This window comes from Colossoma macropomum, unplaced genomic scaffold (assembly GCF_904425465.1).
Source record: "Colossoma macropomum unplaced genomic scaffold, Colossoma_macropomum, whole genome shotgun sequence".
Taxonomy (NCBI): Eukaryota; Metazoa; Chordata; class Actinopteri; order Characiformes; family Serrasalmidae; genus Colossoma; species Colossoma macropomum.
The window spans coordinates 30,967,948-30,990,794 of record NW_023494790.1 but is presented as its reverse complement, the minus strand read 5'-3'; the positions used below and the strand labels follow the sequence as shown (position 1 = coordinate 30,990,794).

The 22,847-nt window shown below is 38.3% G+C and overlaps 1 protein-coding gene across 2 annotated transcripts; it reads left to right on the top strand.

The window, feature by feature from the left end:
- The first annotated feature begins 298 nt into the window (after window positions 1-298).
- Window positions 299-21,817, top strand: tom1l2 (target of myb1 like 2 membrane trafficking protein). Of its 2 annotated transcripts, XM_036573060.1 has the most exons (15): window positions 299-460; window positions 1,278-1,362; window positions 1,699-1,777; window positions 1,870-2,019; window positions 4,555-4,689; window positions 5,400-5,564; window positions 5,934-6,050; window positions 6,312-6,445; window positions 6,536-6,584; window positions 9,061-9,226; window positions 10,565-10,682; window positions 12,180-12,255; window positions 12,839-12,898; window positions 13,476-13,512; window positions 17,321-21,817. In XM_036573060.1, exons 1-15 carry the CDS (start codon window positions 358-360, stop codon window positions 17,473-17,475), a joined length of 1,629 nt encoding a protein of 542 aa, XP_036428953.1. In that variant the 5' UTR covers window positions 299-357; the 3' UTR covers window positions 17,476-21,817. The 2 variants fall into 2 exon arrangements, with proteins under 2 accessions (XP_036428953.1, XP_036428954.1); XM_036573061.1 differs by lacking the exon at window positions 12,839-12,898.
- Window positions 21,818-22,847: the final 1,030 nt, after the last annotated feature.

Here is a 22,847-nt window from a genome sequence, read left to right as displayed (position 1 = left end):
CGTGTGCCACATTCAAACACTATCAGGTCCTTCAGATGTCCAGCAGATAAAGTCTCACACCTCCCGCAGTTAGGAGACTGTGTCAGCTAGTAGGCTAGCTAACTGAATCATTACAAAATATAAATTCTATAATTAATCAGTAATAGTGTTGTCCCATCAAGCAATGGCATAATATAAATTAAGAGTTGTTTAAATCAACTGCATGTTAGAAAGCTTCGAAGTATAAGCATATTGCAGCCAGCTGCTGCTATTTCGACTCCTGGGAGCGTCTTTCTTGTGATAGACATGAGATGTGACCAATAAGTGTGAAGTCCAGCGTTTCGTCCTCCAATGGGATTAGCCAGGGGCGGGGCATGAATGTTTACCGCTTCATTCACTGCTAGTCGGTGTTGGGTTGTTGTTGACAAGATGGAGTTTTTACTGGGAAATCCATACAGTACACCGGTGGGACAGTGCATTGGTATGTGATTTAAACGTCAGACGAAAATCTGTTCAATGATTAAATGTTCTCTTACTGTAAGGCTTCATTGGTTTGTCAGCATTTCAGACGAGCTGTTTCCCTCGCTAGCTAGTTAAGTAACCCTAGCTACCTAAGTAGCATTATGTGCTTTGCTCATTAGTCGCCTTGCTGGCATTTTAACATTTCGTCGGTTTAATTGCTCTGTCATAAATAATGAAATGTCATTTAATTTTTATTCGTCAGGCTTTTTCTTTTTTAAACAGTATGTGTCGGCGGACACAAACAAACGTAAAAATAAGCTGTAGCCTTGTCAGCTGTTATTCAGTTAGGCAGCTAGCTGAATTAGCTTCATATCACTGTGTCACTGTGGGTTGCACATCTTGTCCTCACAGACAGCTTAGTTTCTGTCATTCACAGTTTATTGATTTTAATTACAAAAATGCTTTTGCATTTAAAGAGGAGACAAATTATTTCCTATTTACAGTTATAGAAAGTGCTTTATCTGCAGCTCAGCTAGCTATACAATCAAACGCGTCTAGCCAACGTAGCTAGTTTGCTATGTATTTACTAAGTTAGCTAGCTAGCTAGTTACTTTATTTGTGGCAAATTAACGTTAGCTAGCTATATGCTTCAGAATTAGCTAGCTACATCATTAACATAACGCTTAACAGTTACCTATTCTAACACGCAGACAAGGACGCTCGCTATATAGGTAGCTGACTAACGGCTGTTGTGCTGAGAGTACAGTATATTACCACAATTGCTTCTAAATGAGAAACTGTCTAATTTGTGGTAAACCTTCTGTTTTGTTCTGCAGAAAAGGCTACAGATGGCTCCTTACAGAGTGAAGACTGGACTTTAAATATGGAGATATGTGATATCATCAATGAAACAGAAGATGGGTGAGGGGAAAAAAAATTAATAGTAATTTTTATTTACATAGCACTTTTCATGCCGGTGGCAGCTCAAAGTACTTTACAGACAGGTGATAAAAACATTTATACAAGAAATTATGAGTGTTAATCTAGAATCATAACAAAATGACAGATCAAATCCCACAAGACATAGAGTTTTAATTAAATGCTAAGTTAAAGAGAGATACATTTTTAGATGCTTCTTAAAAGTGAGCGCTGAGGTATCATTCATTTATACCATGGTCTTGAGCAAATGAAATCAGAGAAGGTAGAATAAATCACAACCTAATTATTACCTCTCCTAATTATTCTTTCTGTTTACAGGCCCAAGGATGCCATAAGGGCTGTAAAAAAGAGACTTAATGGTAATAAGAATTACAGGGAAGTGATGCTGACTTTGACGGTAAGAAGATATTTCTAATAAATAGCTTATGTTTTCCTCATCTCACTGTTGTCTTACATAATCAGATTACTGTTTTACTTTCTGCTTGCCAGGTCCTTGAGACATGCGTGAAGAACTGTGGTTACCGTTTTCATGCTCTTGTCACCACCCGGGACTTTATTGACGGCGTTCTAGTGAAGGTCATTTCGCCTAAAAACAACCCCCCTGCTATAGTGCAAGATAAAGTGCTCGCCCTTATACAGGTACAGTCATTAAAGGAATGAGATGAGAATGAAAAATAGGATGCTTTGTGTTTTGGAGCATGGTAACAGAAGTGACTGGAGAGAAGAGTGAGGATAGCCTGTGGATCTACTTAGTCATGAAAGGCCTTGTAGTCAAGGGGATCTGGCAGATGCTCTGGCCCAGGAGTTGTGCTAATAACTGCCAAGTGTGATCTGGTTACCTTGAGCAGCTCAGGTGTCCGAGGGCAGATTGAATGTGCCTCTGTTAGCTTGCCTGCTGTTTATAAAACTGCAGCTTGCTGTAAAAGCCACGTAAGATTCTCACCCAACATAATGCTATAAATAGTATAGAAGAGACAACACAGAAAGTGTGACACATTTTCTTGGCTATTTTTACCAAAGAGTAGGTTTTTTCAGTCTTTTGAAGGAATCCATGCCAGGATCTCATTTAACTGTGTGGAATGGTGTTCAAATAGCAATGATTAAGATTCCATATATTCTCTGCTAACAGTATTAACAGGAATATTCAGTGTCACAGGGCTTTATAATGATAGCTTACATTATGTTATTCTTACATCATGTTTTTATGTTCTTGCACTATTGTGTTGCCATTATACTGAAATGAGAGGTTGTCAGAATGTCTAAGACTGTGTGCTTCTACCTCATTCATATTACTGTTGCATTCTAGATCATACACTCCTGCCCTATAGTAATTCTACCTTACTTGGACTTTATCTTCACTATACATCACCCGCACCTCTCACTATATCTGATGACCACACCTTAGTCCTGTTGTCCTGTGTATTCTGTCCTGCAACAATACATTAATACTTTACATATTTTAGTTTACATATTTTATTACTGTTCTGTTTTTTATGGATGTCCAGTCAAAGTCCTGATGTGCACATACTGCAATACTCACTGGCCGCTTTATTAGGCACACTTACATTGTATCTACTCTCTTTTTCCATTTTATCAGGTCCACTTACCATATAACTTTTATAACGTTGTATAATTACAGACTGTAGTCCATCTGTTTGCATAATTTGTCAGTCCCCTTTGCCCCATTCATCAATGGTCAGGACCCCCTCAGGACCACCACAGAGCAGCACTGCAGTGACACGGGCACGGATCTGTGATCAGATCTGTGATTGGGAGTGTTTGCGACTGCAGGCATGTTCATCAGTGAATTTTGAACATTTTTTGAATAATGCATAGAGGATGCTTTTTTTAGTGTCGTAACACACTTTCATATATAATTTGGTTGGTAAATGTACTGAGCTAATGTCATTTGTGAAGCAAATTTTGGGTCAAAATACCAGTTTTATTCATGTCCCACACAGATTTCAGTCTTCAAATGCATAATAATACATTACTGAATTACAAAATTACACCTTGTCATATAAAACTTCACAATGTTACATCTAAATTTTATTTAAAAACACTGTTGTTGATCGCTGTTAATGTCTTTTTTTTTCTCTAAATATGTCTGTCCCTGACCAAATGACCTAAAACAAGACAAAGCCAAACCAACCCACGTTTGATTGAAACATGAAATGCTCAAAGAGTATATGAACAAAAGTGTGGGAAACCTAATCTAGGTGTCTCTGGTTTTATAGAAAAGCAAAGTAAAAATCATCTTTTCATCTTCAGTATTTTGTACTTGTTCTTAGACAATCCTTTGACTGTAGCATTTAAATCATTTTTATGTTAAATTTAAATATACTCAAAGTTACCTGCCAAAGCTAATGTAATAGAACTTGCTGTTTGTCATTTGTACTCAAAAACTAGATTGCGTACTGCAGTACTCAGTTGTAGTAAGAGCATGTCACGGTATAGGTTTTTTCAGTAAAAATGAGACAGCTCAAACTGCCCATAGTTGCAGAGACACCAAAGTGAAACACTACAAAATGCACCTATATGGTTCATGGACCTGTTAAAATTACCAGTGCGTGTAGGTAGAAGGTAGTGGCCAGTGAGTACTGGTATTGTTCAGTGTCAGTTTGATTTGTTTACCTTGCACCTTGAGGCTAATAGACTTCACTTTTTCATTACACTGGATTGTAGTATTTTAGGAACACCTACCATGTACCCACACCAACTGTAGCTCATTTGTTGCAACACATTTTAAAAGCCCTTCTTTACCCTGTTTATCAACATAAAGGTTAGAACCACTGTTAACCAGATTTCTCAGCACAGCAGTGACCCGTACAGGTAGTGGTATGGCAGTGTGTGTTTCTTTTGTATGAGTGTATCAGGCACAGTGGTGTTGCAACGCTTTTTACATGTCATTGTTACCACTGAGCTGGGAATAGTCCATTGAACAACAATATCCATCTAGCTGTGGCCAGGAACTGACCACTGATGAAGGGCTATTAGGTGACTAACACAGACTGTGCTGAAAAACAGGTTTAGGCTCTTATAGTAGATGTTCAAACAAGGGTACAAATGTGTCAAACAATGTGGCCAGTAAAACTACAATGATTATAAACATTTTTTTCTTAAATTAAGCTCAATAAGACCAGTGTTTAACACTCTATCCTCTGTCATTCTCAGGCTTGGGCTGATGCTTTCAGGAGTAGTCCAGATTTGACGGGTGTGGTCCATGTCTATGAGGAAATGAAAAGAAAAGGCATAGAGTTCCCAAGGTCAGACATGGAGACCTTATCACCTATCCACACACCACAGCGGGTAAGACCTAAGTTTTCTGCAGATTGGCAGAGGTTTAGTAAAGCAGAAAATATTTGATAATGTTCAGTAAATTTGCTAAATATCCTTTAAAAGGAAACCTATTTGAACAACCATCACATTAGCTTTAAGAGACATCAAACACTTGAAAACACTGAAAAAATGACTCTGCACTTTCTTGAAAACAGCATTTCACATCAAACCACTTTGAAGTACTTTGTTTACCTCCTTATAAATTTAATTATGCAGACATTTTGAAAAATCAGTGGAATTCCTCTTTACAGCTGCTGTGGTTGAGTTATAAAGTGGTTTTAAGTGAATTAAAATCCTTTATCTCTTCCCATTCACTGACAAATGTTGACCAAAAAGTTTTCCTTTTTAAGAGTGGTTAAAAATACACTGTCTATGTGCTCCCCACCGCTCTTCGGAGCCATTTTCAAAATAAAAATATATAATTTATGCGGTACAGCAAAAAAATAATAATAATAGTAAGAGTAAAAAAAACAAGAGTTTATGTTCATATGTTAAAATGAAGCATGTTTTTTCTGATTGTTATAGAATATTTAATTATTTGAGATAATATTCAACAGAATACTCAAAAATGAAAACATCCAATACTCTCAGTCCTTCTGAATTACATTTTTGTATGTATGCAAGTACTATGAGAATAGTGCAGTTCTCAATGTTTACTCACATTCTTCTGCTGTATTCAGTTGCAGAACGCTCCAGAGGCAGATCATAAATACAATGCTCCAGCCCAGCCCAAACCCCAGCCCCAGCCAGGCTCTGTCCCTGCCTACTCTGCTCCACTTGCCCACACCTCCCCACAAATCCCCAATCTGCAAATGTCTGGACCTATCAACCCGACTCCAGAACAGGTAGCTCACATCCCTTCACGTTGCGTGTTAGGGTGTAAATCTCCCTTCTTTATGAAACGATTCAGTGCATCATGAAATCTTAAACTGCACCATGATTGAATTTGTGCTGATTGTTTTGGTGCAATTTAGAATTCTGGTTCCAAATTCAAACTAAGCTTTTTGGTTTGGAAATAGCCAGAAGAATTTATTGTGAACACAAAATGACGTAATGTATTGAATATTTTTATAATTAATTGTAAAATTCCAAATCAATGCAGTTGAATCACCTTCTACTTATTGGCTGTGAGGCATCAGTACATATTTACATTAGCATTGCATATGCTTAGAAAACAGTGAAGACCTGCTGTTTACATTGGAGGTGTATCTCAGATTTGCAGGCTACGCAGTGAGCTAGACATTGTGCGTGGGAACACTAAAGTGATGTCTGAGATGTTAACAGAAATGGTGCCTGGCCAAGAGGATCCTTCAGACCATGAGCTTCTGCAGGTCGGTGATTCAGCTTTTTCTTGTCTTTTATAGTCTGTGTATATCTGCACTTTTGTACTGTATAAGCACCTTGTTTCTCAAACAAAGATCATACCACATCCCCCACAAAAGACAGGTTTACCAGGAAACATCTTCTTTTTTCCCCCCTCAACAAGGCCATGCTGAGTCTAAGAATCTGAGAAAGGGGCACTATAAGAGCTGGTATTACTGTTATTTTGCACCATACTTCACAGCATTCATAATCTTGTGTCTGTTGATAAGGAGTTGAATAGGACCTGCAGGGCCATGCAGCAGAGGATAGTGGAGCTGATCTCTCGCGTTTCCAACGAGGAGGTCACAGAGGAGCTGCTGCATGTCAACGACGACCTCAACAATATCTTCTTGAGATACGAGAGGTATTAGTAAAAGCTATTGATAGTAAAAGCTACACAGCTTGCTTTGGTGAAGGTTGTTTGCATCATTAACGGGCCTCTTGCTGCACTCAGATACGAGAGGTTCAGATCCGGTCGAACTGCTCATGGTGTCAATAACGGGGTAAGTTATGTGGTTTTGGCCATTTTATTGTCTCATAAGACAGATGTTGTATTCCATTAAAGTGATAGGTTACCTTGAAAATTTAATTTGCATAATTTTTCCCTTACCCTAAATATAGTGTATCACATGTTTAAAATTTTAGCAGCTATCTTGAAGCCTGAATTGTTTATTTTTTGGTTAATTTTTATAGATAACAGTATGTCATACATCATCAGAAACCACATAAGCAAGATTATTAATTGCGCTAGTAGCTAAACTCTCATTTCACTCAGTAGTCATTTTGAGGTGGGAAAATTCCCAAAGTTCTGAATGTAGCTGTAAAAGTGTCTTTCTGGGCAACTGGTCTTGAGTGGTTGCTTGAATTTACATTAAAAAATAGGATGCATAGGTAAAATACTATTTCTAGGCTACAGCAAGTGGGTTACATTATTGTAATTGTTGGCAGAATTTAGAATTATAGATAAGGCAACAATTTGTGATAATAATTTGATGTTTTTAGGAATGAATACTGGCTGATTTTAATCTGTCTAATTTTGATAAAATAATGTTTCTGTGAGAATTAATGAAAGGAACTTAGGCAAAGAAAATTTTTATGTTTTCTTGTTTTTTAATGAAATAAGTAACAGAGGCTGCGTCTTCAGGTGAGCCAATAAGCTATCAGTGCAACCACGTTAAGGCACTCTTGTTTAGTAGCAAAATTTCATTTAATTTACATACTTATATGAAATGAGCCAGTCATATTTTATAGTGCTGTCAGAACATAAAATCAGTGTTTTACTGAATTGTTGGTCAGTACGTTTTCTCCATCTTCTCGTAATAAAATTCCTAAAATAATAAGGTAATTTTGGACTCTGAACAGGTCTTGGCTGATTGTCTACATTTGGGTTAGGGAGAAAATGGTGTAAATTAGTTTAAAAAAAAAAAAATCCAGATGAACCATTGCTTTAGGTGTCACTCTGTATATGTATTGTCTTCATTCATGTACATGTAAGATAAAGAGATCGTGTAAAAGCCATGGTTCTGGGTCATGCTGCTTATTTTTTGTTTCCCCTCATTGCTTGCTTGATGCTCTTAATATCTTCTGTACATTTTGTGTGCTCTCTGCAAAATCAAGAGACAACTTGTGAAAGCATGCTGACATTATTTATGGTGTCTTTCTGTTCTGTGTTTTTTTTTTTTAATGTTTTTTTATTACTTTATTTTGTATTGCTAGCTGAGGGAGGCAAGTATAAAAGTCATCTAAATGTATAACTGTACCTGCTTTATTCTTTGGCATTAGCCGAATGTCAAAGAAACATTGGCTGGTATATTTGCGCTATTGTTTCCCATGTTGCATTTGGCATGTCCTGAACATGAAGCCTCTGTATGCCTGTATTAAAATGACCTCCCTCCTTTCTCCAGTTTTGAGACCACTGCTTGTCACCCATCTCTTGCCTTCCCCATCCCATTCTGCTTCAGACAGAAAGGATAAACTTAGATGTGATTGATATGTAGCGATAAATGGTTGGCTCATTTGTATGTGTGCTGCTTGGATATAAATGTAAAGCAGCAAGTTTATTATTATATACTCCAAAAATAAAATCCAGCCCATTCAAAGCACTTTTTTCAAGTTTCATAAATTGCTTTTAAATACCTATTAATCTCATATTAAAATGTTTATTTTACATTTTTCATCAGCAGTATCCCTTTTTCACTTTTCTCACCAACTCTTGATAAACCTGATGAGAATAGAGATAGACACTCATGACTAGACCCTTATTTACGTTATGGGTTTGTGAAACTTGTGAACATGGGATTTTTACGTAGTGAAGAATCTAGGCCGTTTTCCGTTAACCACTTTCTTATTTGTTGACTGACTACTCCTTAAGGTATAAAACTCCTTAGACTAAAGGAATACTTCATGTTTCTCAACCTTCTTATCTTTATATCTGCTGCATGTGTAAAATATGGTCAGTTACCATGGACAATCATTTTGGCAAATTCTGGATTGTAATAGTTTAATCGTTGTAGTATTGAATTTGTGTTATCTGGTCAAGAAGTTCAGATGTTTTTGTAGAATTCAGCTGCTGCTCAATGGCTTCCATTATGGGGTTTGAGTCGGTGGCTTTTCTCTTCTTTTACTAAGTACAGAGAAATTATTGTCCATGGCAATTGATGCAGCACATAGAGATTAGATTGAAAAACTCTGGAGTATTCTTTTAAATGTAGACACCTGTGCGATATGTAGATGGGCTGTAGGTTAGTAATATATAGGTTAGCTTGGTAAAGCTTGGACATGCTCTGTACTAAGGTTGCTTTTTTATACTGGCAGGACCAGTGGCTTTATACACATGTGGTAACCCTTCCTAAAACAGAACTGACGGCAGAACTGCTTTGTGGTCAGTGTGAAAAAGCAACTTGCGCCATCCACTGGTTATGGGGGTTTGGTGGGTTGATATCGTTTTGCTTGGTTGTGTAAATGATTGTGTATCCACAGGTCCTGAGTGAAGCTACTGAGGATAACCTGATTGACCTGGGACCAGGGTCTCCAGCAGTGGTCAGCCCCAGAATCAGTGCTACACCTCCCTCCAACCTGCCTTCCACTGTAACACCTGCCCGATCAGCTTCCCCCGCCACTCTCTCCTCTAGACTAGCCGGCATTGGTGAGTCCACCATGCCTGCTCTAATTTTATTGTAAATAAACAAACAAACAAAAAAAAAACATTATAGTCTTAGCAGGAAATTTATCTTGGATTTGTCATAAAAGCATACACTTTTGAACATTTATATGTATTAGGTCTAGGCAATAATAAGGTAATTAATTTTTTTTGATATGATATTTTTAATAAAATGATTATGGCATCCCGATCCTTGTTCAGGATTTACAACACAGCCTTGAACTGTTGAACTTCAGTATGGTAAGAGGCAGAGTGTGCCTTTTATTCTGTAGAAGGGGAAAGATAAGAAATCTAGCCATTCACTTGCAACACCACAAATTAGGGGGACAGTTCTTTTAAATGACTTGCTGTTTTAAATTTGAAGAAATAGACTAAAAGAATACTCTGTAAATAGCACCATACTATTTGAAAGGCTATAAATACAACCCTGTTTCCAAAGAAGTTGGGACACTGTGCAAAATATAAATAAAAACAAAATGCAATGATATGTGAATTATTTAAACCCTGTATTTAATAGAAAATCATGCAAAGACATTGTATTAAATGTTAAAACCCAGAAGCTCAGAAACACTTCTAGAAACCATTGGCTGTGACATCACTTAGTTGCTACATCCACAAATGCATGTTAAAACTCTACCATGCAAAGAAAAAACATATATAAACAGGATGCAGAAATGCCTCTGCCTTCTCTGGGCCCGAGCTCATTTAAGATGGGCTGAGGTGAAGTGGAAAATTGTCCTGTGGTCCGACAAATCAAAATGGTAAATTATTTTTGGAAATAATAGACGCTGCGTTCACCAGGCTAAAGAGGAGAGGGACCGTCTGGCTTGTTATCGGTGCACAGTTCAAAAGCCAGCATCAGTGGTATGGGGGTGCATTAGTGCACATGTCATAAGTGACTTGCACATCTGTGAAGGCACCATTAATGCTGAATGATATATGTAAAGGTTTATCCTATAGCAAGCAAGAACAAAATTACAGTAATTGTCTCCTCCCAAACGCTTACAGAGTGTTGTTCAAAGAAGAGGTGATGCAATACATTGGTAAACATGCCTCCGTCCCAACTTTTTTAAAATGAGTTGCTGGCATCAAATTCAAAATGAGCATTTTTCAAAAAACAATAATGTTGTCGTTGTACTATTTTCAATCAAATATGGCGTTTAAATGATTTGCACATCATTGCGTTCTGTTTTTATTTGCATTTTGCACAGCATCCCAACTTTTTTATAAATGAGGTTGTAACATTTCTTCTCTGTCAAAAACATGGTAACCTTAATAATAGCACTCTGACTGTTGTTATGTTATGGTGATGTGTGTTTACAGATGTGGGTGCTGACAGTGTTAGTGGCACTCTGAGTTCTCTAAGCAGCTGTCAGCCGCAAGACGACTTTGACATGTTTGCCCAGACCAGAACCGGCACATTGTCTGACCAGCGGAAAAAGTAGGAGATAGTTATAATAGCTTTATTTTTAAACACTTTTATGCATTTGTTTATATCGTTATTAGTCCTATTGTAATATATGTTTACAACATAGGGGTGTAAAAATGCAGCAGAGCATTAATCTGAGGCGTGCAATTCAACTAAAGAGACAGATTATAGAAGTCTCATTATTTTCAAATGTGAAGGTTGTTACATTGTTTTTATTGTCTTAACAACAACAACAATAATAATAATAATAATAATAATAATGTACACAAATAAGCCAAAGTATTATGACCAACATACTAATGCCTAATATACTGTTTGTTCTCTTCGTGCTGCCAAGACACCTCCAACATGCCAGGGCATAGACTCTGTAAGACCTCTGAAGGTGCTGGTGGTATCTAGCACCAAGATGTAAGGAGCAGATCCTTTAAGTCCTGTAAATTACATGATGGAGCCGCAGTGGATTGGACTTGTTGTTCCAGTATAACCCAAAGATGCCACAAATAAATTGATATCTGGTGAATTTTGAGGTCAGATCAACCCCTTGAATTCTTTATGTTCCTCCAATCATTCCTGAACATTGTGTGCAGTGTGGCATGATGCATTAACCTGCTGACAGAGGCCACTGCCATCAGTTATACTATTGCCATGAAGGGGTGTACCTGGTTCACAGCAGTGTTTAGGTAGGTGGCATGTCCCCAGAGCATTGGACTCCTTCCACTGGCTTGTCTTCTTCCACAGGGCATCCTGGTGCCATCACTTTCCCAGATAAATGCCGCACACTGACCCAGCCATCCATGTGATGTAAAAGAAACCAGCAATCATTGCACAAGGCAATCTTCGTCCATTGTTCCAAGGTCCAGTTCTGATGTTTGCATGCCCTTTGTGGGCGCTTTTGACAGTGGACAAGGGTTAGCATGGGCACTCTGACCAGTCTCCGGCTACGCAGCCCCATATGCAGCAGGGTGCGATGCACTGTGTGCATGATTTATTCCTTCCGTAACCATCATTAAAATTTTCTGTGACTTGTGCCTCAGTAGCCCTTCTGTTTTGTTTCCCTCATTCATTGGTGAGCCTTGGGTGACCTACACCCTGTCACCAGTTCATGGCTTGTCCTCGGACCACTGTCAGAAGGTACTCGCCACTGCTGACTGGGAGCACTGAACAAGTCTTGCTGTTTTGAAGATGCTCCAACCCAGTGGTTTGGCCCTTGTCAGAGTTGCTCAGCCCTTCACACCTAGCCTTTTCTCTAGCATCTAAAAAGTTGTCTTTGAGAACTGACTGTTTGCTTACAGTCTAATGAATCCCAGACCTTATTTTGAGCCATTGGTATGAGATAATCAGCATGATTTGCTTCGTCCGTGGTTGTAATGTTTTGGCTCATCAGTGTATGTACTAATTGGTGGTCGTTAAAAAAACGTTAAAGTAGAACCTACATAAAAATTACAAGTAATCTTTAATAGGAGTTCATTGTTTTTTTGTTTTTTTTTGTTTTTTTTTTACAAATTATAGTACACCATTTGAAGACACACAGGCTGCAAGTGGAGCGGCTCCTACTCTTGATGTTAAACAGCAGAACTCTGCAGGGGTGAGTCTGTAATCCGTTTAGATATGTGTTTGTGCGTGGACGCTGTTGTTTTTTCTCTTTAATCTCTGCATGTCTCTTCAGCTTTTGATATGTTGTCTAACACGTGGAAACAATAAAAGGGTGAAGCACATTGAGTAACGAAATATGAATGGGGCACACGTTTATCATGTTTATGCACTTGAGTAACCTTTTCCACTTTTTGAGGCAAGTCAGAAACATTTTGAAAGTATGTTTGACATTTGAGTTTTGGAACTTTTTGATTGTTTGAGCTTGTTTTAATCATTTATACCTTATTTTCTCCCTGTTTTCTCCTGGTCGTGAGTGTACAATGCCTACAAAAAAAACATATCTTTTATCTTTTGTCTATGTGCAGCTGTTTTCTTAAGAATGCATGCATTATAGATATTGCTTTTTATAGTTTTTATAATGTTTGGGGGAAGGGGCTTGTTGTCTGTAATTTCAAGGAATTTACATTTTCTGTTGAAGTTATATTATTTTGTATTTTGTTTTTATGTTTTCTGGATTTTTGTTGTTGTTTTTGTTTGGTTCTATCCCATGGTTTGTCCATGACTTCTGTCCAAAGGACGCTCTTGTCCAGTCCTCTGTCATGGATGACATTGAGGAATGGCTCTGTACTGATGTGGTGAGATTGGTTTTTGTGTTTACTAATTTTTTTTGCTGTTCTTGGATGCTGCATAGCAAGCATCCTTGAAAAGAAATATGCTGGCTTCACAGCATATTTCTTTCTTTAGTTGCTTTTCATCTATTAACCAACCAGCTGTGCATTCTAGCACCTTCTCTGAGGTGGCTTGTGGCCCATTAATTACTTTTATTGGATGTTGACTTTTTGTATGGACTCGGTCTTACTCCTTTACTTTCCTGGGTTATTCTTACTTTCTAGTTCTTTTTAGTGACATGTTTAATGTGCCTGACAGCCTAAACAAATGGAAGCTGCTGATTTAGCTTTCATTAATATATTTTTTATTTTTGTCACTAATGTCTTTGCTTTAGTCTTTGCATCCAGAGTGAACTGTGCTGTGAGGTTGTATTAATGGGCAAAGCGTGTGGATCCTGAATGAGAGAATTTGGTGTTTCTTTTCAGATTGCTTAATCAGTGATTTTAATCTGCTTGGAGTTTCGTCCTGCTATCAAAGAGCTGTGTCACTTTTCCCAAACTCCTCTATTACTTCTGACTTGTTTTTCCTCTTGCTTTTTAACAGAAAGGAGACGAAGGAGAAGAAGGTGTGACAAGTGAAGGTATACTCAGTTTTAATGAATGTATTTGCGTGGTTAATGATTCATAGTTCATATAGTATATGATGTATGTGAAATGAGTTGACACTGTATACTATGTGACTTATGTAAAAGTATGTGGGCACACTTCCCAGTTATTGAGTTCAGATGTTTTAGCCACACCCATTGCTAACAGATGTATGAAATCAAGCACGTCTCCACAGACAAACAGTGGCAGTAGAATGAGTCCTACTGAAGAGCTCAGTGACTTTAAACTGCATAAGATGCCCCCTTTGTCACAAGTCAGTATATGAATTTTCTCTAAATCTGGGTTTGGTGGATACCAGGGGAGCGCTACCTACCAGAATGCATAGTGCCGACAGTAAAGTTTGGTGGGGGAGGGATAATGATCTGGGCCTGTTTTTCAGGGTTTGGGCTTGGCCCCATAGTTTCAGTGAAGGGTAATACAAAGACATTTTAGACAGTTATATGCTTCCCACTTTGTGGCAAAGACCCTTTCTTGTTCCAGCATGACTGTGCCCCTGTACACAAAGTGAGGTCCATTAAGACATGGTTCGATGAGTTTGGTGTGAAAGAACTCTTAGTGGGCCAGACAGAGCCCTGACCTCAACCCCACACTTTTGGGGTTGAATTGGAATGTCAATTCTGAGCCAGACCTTTTTGTCCAACATCAGTTCCTGCCCTTACAAATGCAGTTTTATCTGAATGACCACAGATTCCCGCCGGCACGCTCTACAATCTTGTGGAAAGCTTTCCCAGAAGTCTGGAGACTGTTATAGCCTCAAAGAGGAGTCCAATTCTATACTAATGTCCATGGTTTTGGGAAGGGATGCCCAACAAGGTTATATAAAAGTGACAGGTGTCTACATACTTTTGGCCATATTGTTTATCTCCATTTATGGGTTGTTTTATCAGAAACGCATATCATGTAGGTTCACTTTTTAGGTTTTCAATTTCTGGTTGTAGCTCATTGTTTTCAACCCCAGTTTTGGACCCTATCATTGTATAGGGTCTGCCATAGGACCACCACTGACCAGCGGCCTGAGGCACAGATCAGGATTTTACTTTGTTGAGACTAGTCATCCTCTAGCTCATGAGTGGTCAGCCTCTGACCAGAAGATTGCTGTTGGTTGGATATTTTTAACAAACTATTCTCAGCCCAGAATGGTAACATTTGAGGTGTTGAACCACTGCTGTGCCTGATGTGGTCTAGCACAACCCACTACCCTGCTGGTGTCACTTCGGTGCTAAGAATGGTTCACCATCCAAATACTATACCAGTGATCCTACTGTGGGCTGGTTTACATTGATAGATGGGGTAGAGGGGGGATGGTCTGTGTAGTAACGGATGGGCTACAGTCAGTTATTGTAGACCAACAGTGCTATGCAAAAGTCAGAGACCATCCTTAATTTAGGTTAATTAAGTTTTTCAGCATCAGGGGAAAAAAACCAAAGACATTTATTTAACAGAAAATGACAGAACAACGTAATAGAATATCTAAATTTTCAGTAGTGTGGCCACTCTTCCATTCTTTATGGGGACATGTTTCAATTATTTCGAGGAAATCTGCAGGCACCCCAAAAGTTCAGTTGTAGAAATTGATGGCATTTTCTGCTTTTTACTATCCAAGTAATCCTGAACACATTCAGTGATATCGAGGCCTGAGCTCTGGGGTGGCCAGTTCATTGATCTGAGAACACCAGTAGCCTCTTTGTTTTGATTTGTAAATGTTGGGTTTTTTCCCTTTTCTAATTTGTTTTCTCAGGCTTGTTGAAAGAAACACATCCTTTCAGAGTTGTCTTCGCACAGTGGAAGGATGGACAGAACCACTTGTAGCTTTTTTTAGATTTGAAACAAAAGTGGAGCTTAATTTTCTCCTGTCTCTCAATGATAAGTGTTAAGTATGTGATGGTTTAAATTTTTGTGGTCTACTAGGTCTTGCGTGGTTTTACAAGTTTTTATTATTAGTGTGTCGACACTTTGCCTTTATTACGCTTTACATTCTGTTCAGAAGAGTTGCTTTCAGTTTTCAAAGAAATATGCAGTGACATTTTTCCACTTCTGCAAAGTCCAGTCTTAGGCTACGTTTACACAGCAGGTAAAAGTGATCTTTTTCTTCATATGTGACACAGATGTGTCCTCTTTGTGGCAGTGTGAACAGCAAAAAACACATTTAATCTGACATTTTCCCAACTCCAATCTGAGACACTTTGGCTACATTCACATTACATGCCTCATTACTCAAATCTGATTTTTTGCTCAAATCCGATCTCTCTGACATGATGGTTCACACTCGTTTTGGTAATTGATTCAAATCTATCATTAATGTGAATGAACTGGCGGCCTGAAATGACCCGTATGCGCTCATTTTACTCAGTAACATCACGTGAATGAATCACATGCGTCATCATCAGCAGACAAACTAATGAACAAAACGAGCCTTCGGTGCGAAAATAATGAGCTTTGAGCAGCTCTCAGCTGTTCACTATTAGAGCGAGACGAAAAAGATGAGCTGTGTTGCTTTTCCGCTGTTTACAGGCGTTACTTTCTGTTTGGCGCTGCTGCCATGATGGCGCATGCGCAGTGGAAAAAAGCAGATGAATTCCGATTTGAGCGCTCAAATTAAGGTTGCATGGTCATGGATACGTATCCGATCTAGGACCACATATGAAAGTGGCTCAGGTCGGATTTGAAAAGATCAGATTTGCGTGTCCTCACAGCCCTGAAAACCTCAGATCTGAGTCACATTAGGGCAAAAAATTGGATTTAAGCCACTTCAACCTGGTAATGTGAACACAGCCTTTCAAATGTGGTACTGAAATCCGATACGTATCCAATCTGTGGTAGTGCGACTCAGTCTGAACAGACAGATCGGAATTCATGCGACTTTTACGTCAATCCAACTCGACATTCATCATCGTTCCGTCCTGCTGAGACCTCATAAACATTAAGGCTGATGTTTCTGTACCAAAAAATTAGAAGAGAGTTATCCAAAACACCTTTGTGTTCGAAGAGATTTCGAAAGAAATGACTGAATGCAGCTGTAGGAGAGCAAGGCTGCAGCGTCAAGAAAAAGTCTGAAAGCAAAGTTTAAAGAATCTGAGTGCGCGAACCAAAGAAGTGACCGTGGCCGAATAACGTGCACTTTTAACGGCGAGCTCGAGCTCATTCTGGGTGATGAGCCCAGCTGTCGGTCAATGAAGCTTCATGTTTGCTCCTTTGGTGCTGGTGAAGGTAAAACTGAACCCTCAGGGAGCGACTGGCGTTCATTGGAAGTCATGATTGTTTTACCTCTGGATAGGCGCGTCATGTGAAGCAACGTGAAGAAACCTGAAGCACTTTCCTGTTGCACATGCGGGTCGGTTTAGGAGCGTGATCTGTTCAGACTAATGTTGCATACAGGTCACATTTAAAAGTTAATGTGAACAGCCAAACAAAAAAAATCGGATTTGATGAGAAAATCAGATTTGGGCCAAATTTACCTGCTATGTGAATGTAGCCTCAGATGGTAGTTGCAGTTTTTTGCTTCTCTTTCAGTAATCTTTGAACTCTAGTTTTGGAAATTCTTAGTTATTTTCTTTTAACTTTTCCCTTCCTTATGCAAGTGGATTGTCTTATATCAAATCTCCTCAGGAAGATCTCCTGAAAAATGAGTAACTTGTACTCTAGCCATTTTGACTGGAAATAAAAAAGTGAAGGGTGGTCTCTAACACAGTACTACATGTGGTAGGTGAAAGCTTGGTGTATATAGATGCTGTCTACCATTGACTCAACTCTCCATTGCTTCACTGATGTCTCTTTCTCTTTTAGAATTTGATAAGTTTTTGGAGGAGAGGGCTAAGGCAGCAGAGATGGTCCCCTCCCTTCCAACGCCCCCTGGTGGAGACCCTGCCACAGCAGCAGGCTCAGCTGCAAATGCTGGTAAAAAAGCTGAACGGTCTGAGGACGCAATGTTTGCCTTGTAGACGGGGTCTTTAACTCCTCACCGTGTCTCAGCAGTGCTCAGGCCCCTGCGCGTGGTAAGTGGGCAGTTGTGCAGACCCAAGGGCCTCTTCTCTCTCTCCTCTGCTTCCTTCATTACTACACAATCAACACTATGACGGCTGCCTACTATGCAGTTTGTACCCTTGGGCGTGATCAGACTGGTTTTGTGAAGGTATCCTGAAGAAACGTTTTCATATTGGACATTTTCATACACTACAAGGTTTTAATTTCTAAAGCCACCTCCAAACCCACCTCCACCCCAAAAGAAGCCCCACTTTACATAAGCATGAAAGGTCATTGTCATAATGTATGAACATATTAAAGCAAACAGCAGGAGCTGGAAAATGTTTTACTTACCAACATCCTCAGTTATGCATGCAGCAACAAGACAATTCCCATTTTACCTGTTTCCCAAGTGCTTATTTTCCTGGTTTCCACATTCTTAAAAGAAGTTGAAGAAGTGATTATTTTCCCATTAATTATCTTTGTCTGTAGATTCTTTAAATGGTAGATAAAGAACAGCTTTTCTTTAGTGTCATTTAGCGAGCTACTGCTAGTGTAACTTTGAAGTTTCCAGTTGGCAGATGTCACTAATGTCTCTTGACTACAGAAGATTACGTTTTGGTAAGATAAGTTGATGTTTATTCATTTTAGCTGTGTGCATCCCATGTAGTGCAATACCTGAAGGCTTTAGTGAAGGCTTTAGTGTCACAATGAAACTGAGGCACAGAGAAGACAAACCAATTTCAGTGTCCAGGAATTTATTGGATTTTAGCAGGTTTTTGCTTGATCACAGATTACTTCAGCTGTTATACAAAAGGAACAGTTAGGTTTTTATCATATAGTACAGTAAATTTGGTTCATTTGGCATCATTTGGCTACCTGAACATTGTGCTGTGTTTTTGTTTTACCTCAAAAAGGAAAGTTCTTCAGTAGACTGTACAGTTGATTCTAAACTGTAGGTGTTGATGGAGTGGTAGATTATTTTTGTGTGCCTCTCGCAGGGTGGTTGGTCATGCTTTGTCATTTTACATGTAAAAACAATATGAGAAGTCAAAAAGGGATATAATGTTTAATATTTATATTTTAGTATAATTTGCACTGAAACTGTTTGCTGGCTTTTTAGGCTGTGTGAAAAGAGAGCTGTCGTTCAAATGCAAATCCTAGCTGTCATTCATTGTAAATGCTGCCTGTTATGAGAGAGCTGTATTCCAAGTAAATAGAGTTCATTTAAACCTGATGGTGACTGCGAGGCAGTTTAAATTGGATTTTCCCTTACTCAACTACAGTAGAAATGATGTCAAGCTCACTGTTGTTACTTGGGAATGAAATAGGTCCGCCTTAATGAACAGAAGTCCTTTAGTTAAAGAAGGCAAAGGTGACATTTATTTAATGTTTGGTACTCTCATGTTTGCACATCTTTGAACTTTGGTCTGTATGTTGATTGTGCCCTTTGATATCATTTTAGTGCTTTTCTGGTGTACGTGACTTGCAGTTGGGTGCACATACTGTTTTAATGGACCAAGTGTAAAACCTGAACAAATTTTAGCAATTTGCTTAATGACCAAGTCAACATTATGCACAGAGTATAGTATGAGTAAGGGTGTGCAGAAAGTTAGCTGTAATGTAAAATGATTATATATTTTCTGTGTGTGTTGTTGCATTGATATTAATTTAATGAGCCATGCAGTAGATGGTAGATGGCACAGTTGGTTGCGTTTGTAACCTGTGGTCCTCCAGGCATGGTGGTCAGACATCCAATTTTCAGTTTTACACTTATGATGCTTGTTTGATACCTGCATACTTCTGTTTGGTCACTAAACTTGGTAGTCTACAATCTAGCAAAGGGAAACACGATATTCTGTAAAGAAACGGACATGGCTCACAGCTTTGTGCTAAATGAAGGTCAATGACTTTTTGTCCAGTTAGAGAATGGACACCCTTGTCTGCTGATTAACCCAGTTGTTTGAAAATAGATCAATAGAAAGGGAGGGGGAAGGAGGAAGTCGGCCTATCCATGAACAGCTCACAGCTATATTCTTTTATAGAAACCATTGCGAGGTTAGACAGTTTTTACAGAACGTCAGCAAGGATCTTATTCAACTTATAGGGGAATTTCCATTGATTTTTCAGAACGCAGTGGTTAATATGTAAACAATCATTGAGAGTGGTTTGATGTGAAATGCTCCATTCTAGAGAAACTTAACAAGTCAGACTTGTTCACAGTAGTTGCATTACATCTGAGGCATTGCTTTACAATAGTTTTGAGAATATTTTGCCTGAAACATTTTTTTAAATCCATATTTTTTTAAATCCATTCATGATTTGGGGTACATGTAGGGCGTTGTGAGGCAAAATAGTCCCCAAAGGAAACTTTTTTCAATTTTTTGCTGATCAACACTACATGTAAAGTTCCGAAGGCACATGTAGGTTCACCGTTAATTTTGGATAGTAAATAAAATGGCTATATTTGCGTTATAAACATGACTCCTGGTTCCTTTCACCACAACTGTAAAGAAATCTGAGTTTCTCTACAATGAACGATTTCACGTTAAACCACTGTGAGTGACTTTACATCTCAACCACTGAATTACACAAAAATATCTGTGGGGAAAAAAACAGTGGAATTCCTCTTTAGAGTTTAGAGTCACTACATAATGTTGAGTTGCCAGTTTAAAGTTCTGCACTACTGGACTTGCCTAGGTCGGCAGGGTGAAAACAACAAATTTTGATGTGTGGTAATGTTATTTAGATTACACGACAGAAAAGCTACACCCAATCTGTTCTAACAATGTAACCTTGTACATGCAAACAGAAAAATATTTTAAATCACTAATAAAATGTATTTCTGTATTTTGACACAGTTTCTCATTAGACTGAATTTGATTTTTGCCAATGTTCTGTAAAGCTTGAAGGCGTAAGCATGGATAGGTCTCTTGTAATAGCAGTTTACGTTTGCTTACAACAGTAATGTCAGTTATCTGCCTATGTAGCTTTCTGAATATTGTTGCATTGCATAAGGTGATGGTTTTTAAGGCTTATTCCAAGGCAGTTTCATAGAGTAGACAGTGGGTTGGTGAAACTTGAACCTGCGAGGTATAAAGAAGATAACTTTACCCAGTGAAGTAATTTCAGTTCTCAGAAAGTATGACCTTTAAGGAAACCCTACAATGCTTTGACTTTAATACTTTTTTTCTCTGTTAAAGCTCAACAAATCACAACACTGCTACACATTTACTGTTTATTTTGTTGGCTCTCAGTACACTAAAATTAAATAGATATTTCAGACTGGTTTTCAAGGAACCTAATTTCTTTCACACAAGAAGTTAGTAGATACTGTATTCCTTAACTAGATGACACCTGTAATCCCTTCTACCCACCTTAAGGATGCTAAAAGCCTGGTGTGGGGTGATGTATTGTTTTATCAACATAGCAACACTAATCAAATATGTACATTTTTGTTTGTCATATTTTTGGGGTAGATGAAACACTTGTGAGCTTCTGCACTACATAATTTATGTTTTCCACTTGAATATAGCTGGGACTGTAAAACTACATTTGGTGAATGTAGGAATTACTTTAATTTGTTTTTTTTTGTTTGTTTCATAATGTCAGTATTGGGACAGTAACATTGAATGCGATGATCAGTTTCGCACTTTTTGAGTTTTGTGTGTTGATTGTCATGCTTGTGTTCATGTAAAACCTATGAGATTTTGTTTTGTTTTGCCTTGTAAGTTGTTTAGAGGCTGTTTCGCTCCATGTTTCTTTAAGTACGACTATCAGTTTAAGTCTGAATACAATTCATTTATTTATTATGGGAGAAAACATCTCACAAACCTGCTCAAAATGATCACCAGTAGTGGTCAGTGGTACTCTCCTATACTCACCATGGGATCAGATTAGATGAATTTGTTCAGAAATTACACACATTGTATTCAGAACATTTCCATGTATTTAGAGAAATAGCACTTTTCTTTTTACTGGAGATGTTTGAGGTTTCTGTGTGTCTGTTGTATGTGCGTGAACAAGTTTCCGTTACTTGATTGCTGCAGAAAACCTGTTCATTTTTTCGGAGAGAAAGGAGGACGAGCGACCGGATCGTGAGTGCACTGTGTGAGAGAGAGTGTGTGGGGCATGGATAAGCTGTACTCTGTTGGCCAGTGATCACTGCTGTCCACTGATCGTGGTTTTGCAGATTGTACTGATATGCTGGTCTGTGTGCTTACCCGTTGTTATACCTCAAGTTGCACTCTATACTGTTTGATTCATGCATGTGTTAATCTCCAATAAAGCATACCACGTCGGTGACCTTTCATCAAATAAGCCTTTTCACTCCACACAGTGGAGTGTGTGTTTGTGTGTGTTACTTCACTGTTTTTCAAATTTCAGAGCTGTACAACAGTGGCAAAAATGATTACAAATATTTTGTTTAATTCAGTCAGTGCAGGAACACAAACAGCCTTTTATTTCACATTGTTGTTGATAATTCTATAGTCCTTCAATCTTTGGACAAAAATAGTGGTTGGTACAGTGTAGTGGTTATCACTGCTGTTCTGCATGCAGCAGACTGGGGAAGCATACAGGGCTACACCAGTAAGAGTCTTTGGGTAAGATTACTAATTCTGCACTTGCATAGACCTATAATGTGATAAAACTGTAAGGCGCTCTGAATAAGAGCATCTGCCAAAGCATATGTGTGAAAATAAGACTGGTGCCTCATTAATTGATTTAAACTCTTAAATGCTAAATAGAAACAACATTGAGCTCAATATGCCACCTCAGTAAGCAACCATATAGGAAGGATTGATACATACATACAAAAAGAAGTTACTTTGTACCCACGTTGTTTTTTTTAGTTTTTTTGTCAGAAACACAAACCTTTAAACATATGATTTAACATGCTATAAAGTCAGTAACAACTGCTATCTGTGTTAGCCATTTAGCTAACTTTAGCTAAGCAATTGCAACGGATTGTCATACAAAGCCAAAAATCATGGTAATCATTCAGCTCAGAGTCAAAATGTGGAATCGTTCATCTTCACAGAGTTGATCTGTGCTGTGTTCTTATTAGTGCCCAACAGATAGATCAGTTGAGTAATATTTATGAAATGTGATATTTATAATTTTTTATTTATATTTTCAGATTGTTTGAACTCAAGATATCCTGAACCATAGACAGTTGTCCAAATGGGGAACTCGGTGTGTACAATCATAGTTAACCCTCAAGTTGTAGCACTTTTTTATTTGAACAGGTAGCGGGAAATAAAAAAAATAAGTGAATAACAGAAACTAAAACTGCAAACAATTCTCTTTGCTCCACCCTCAGTACTTCAATATTTATATTATTTAAGAC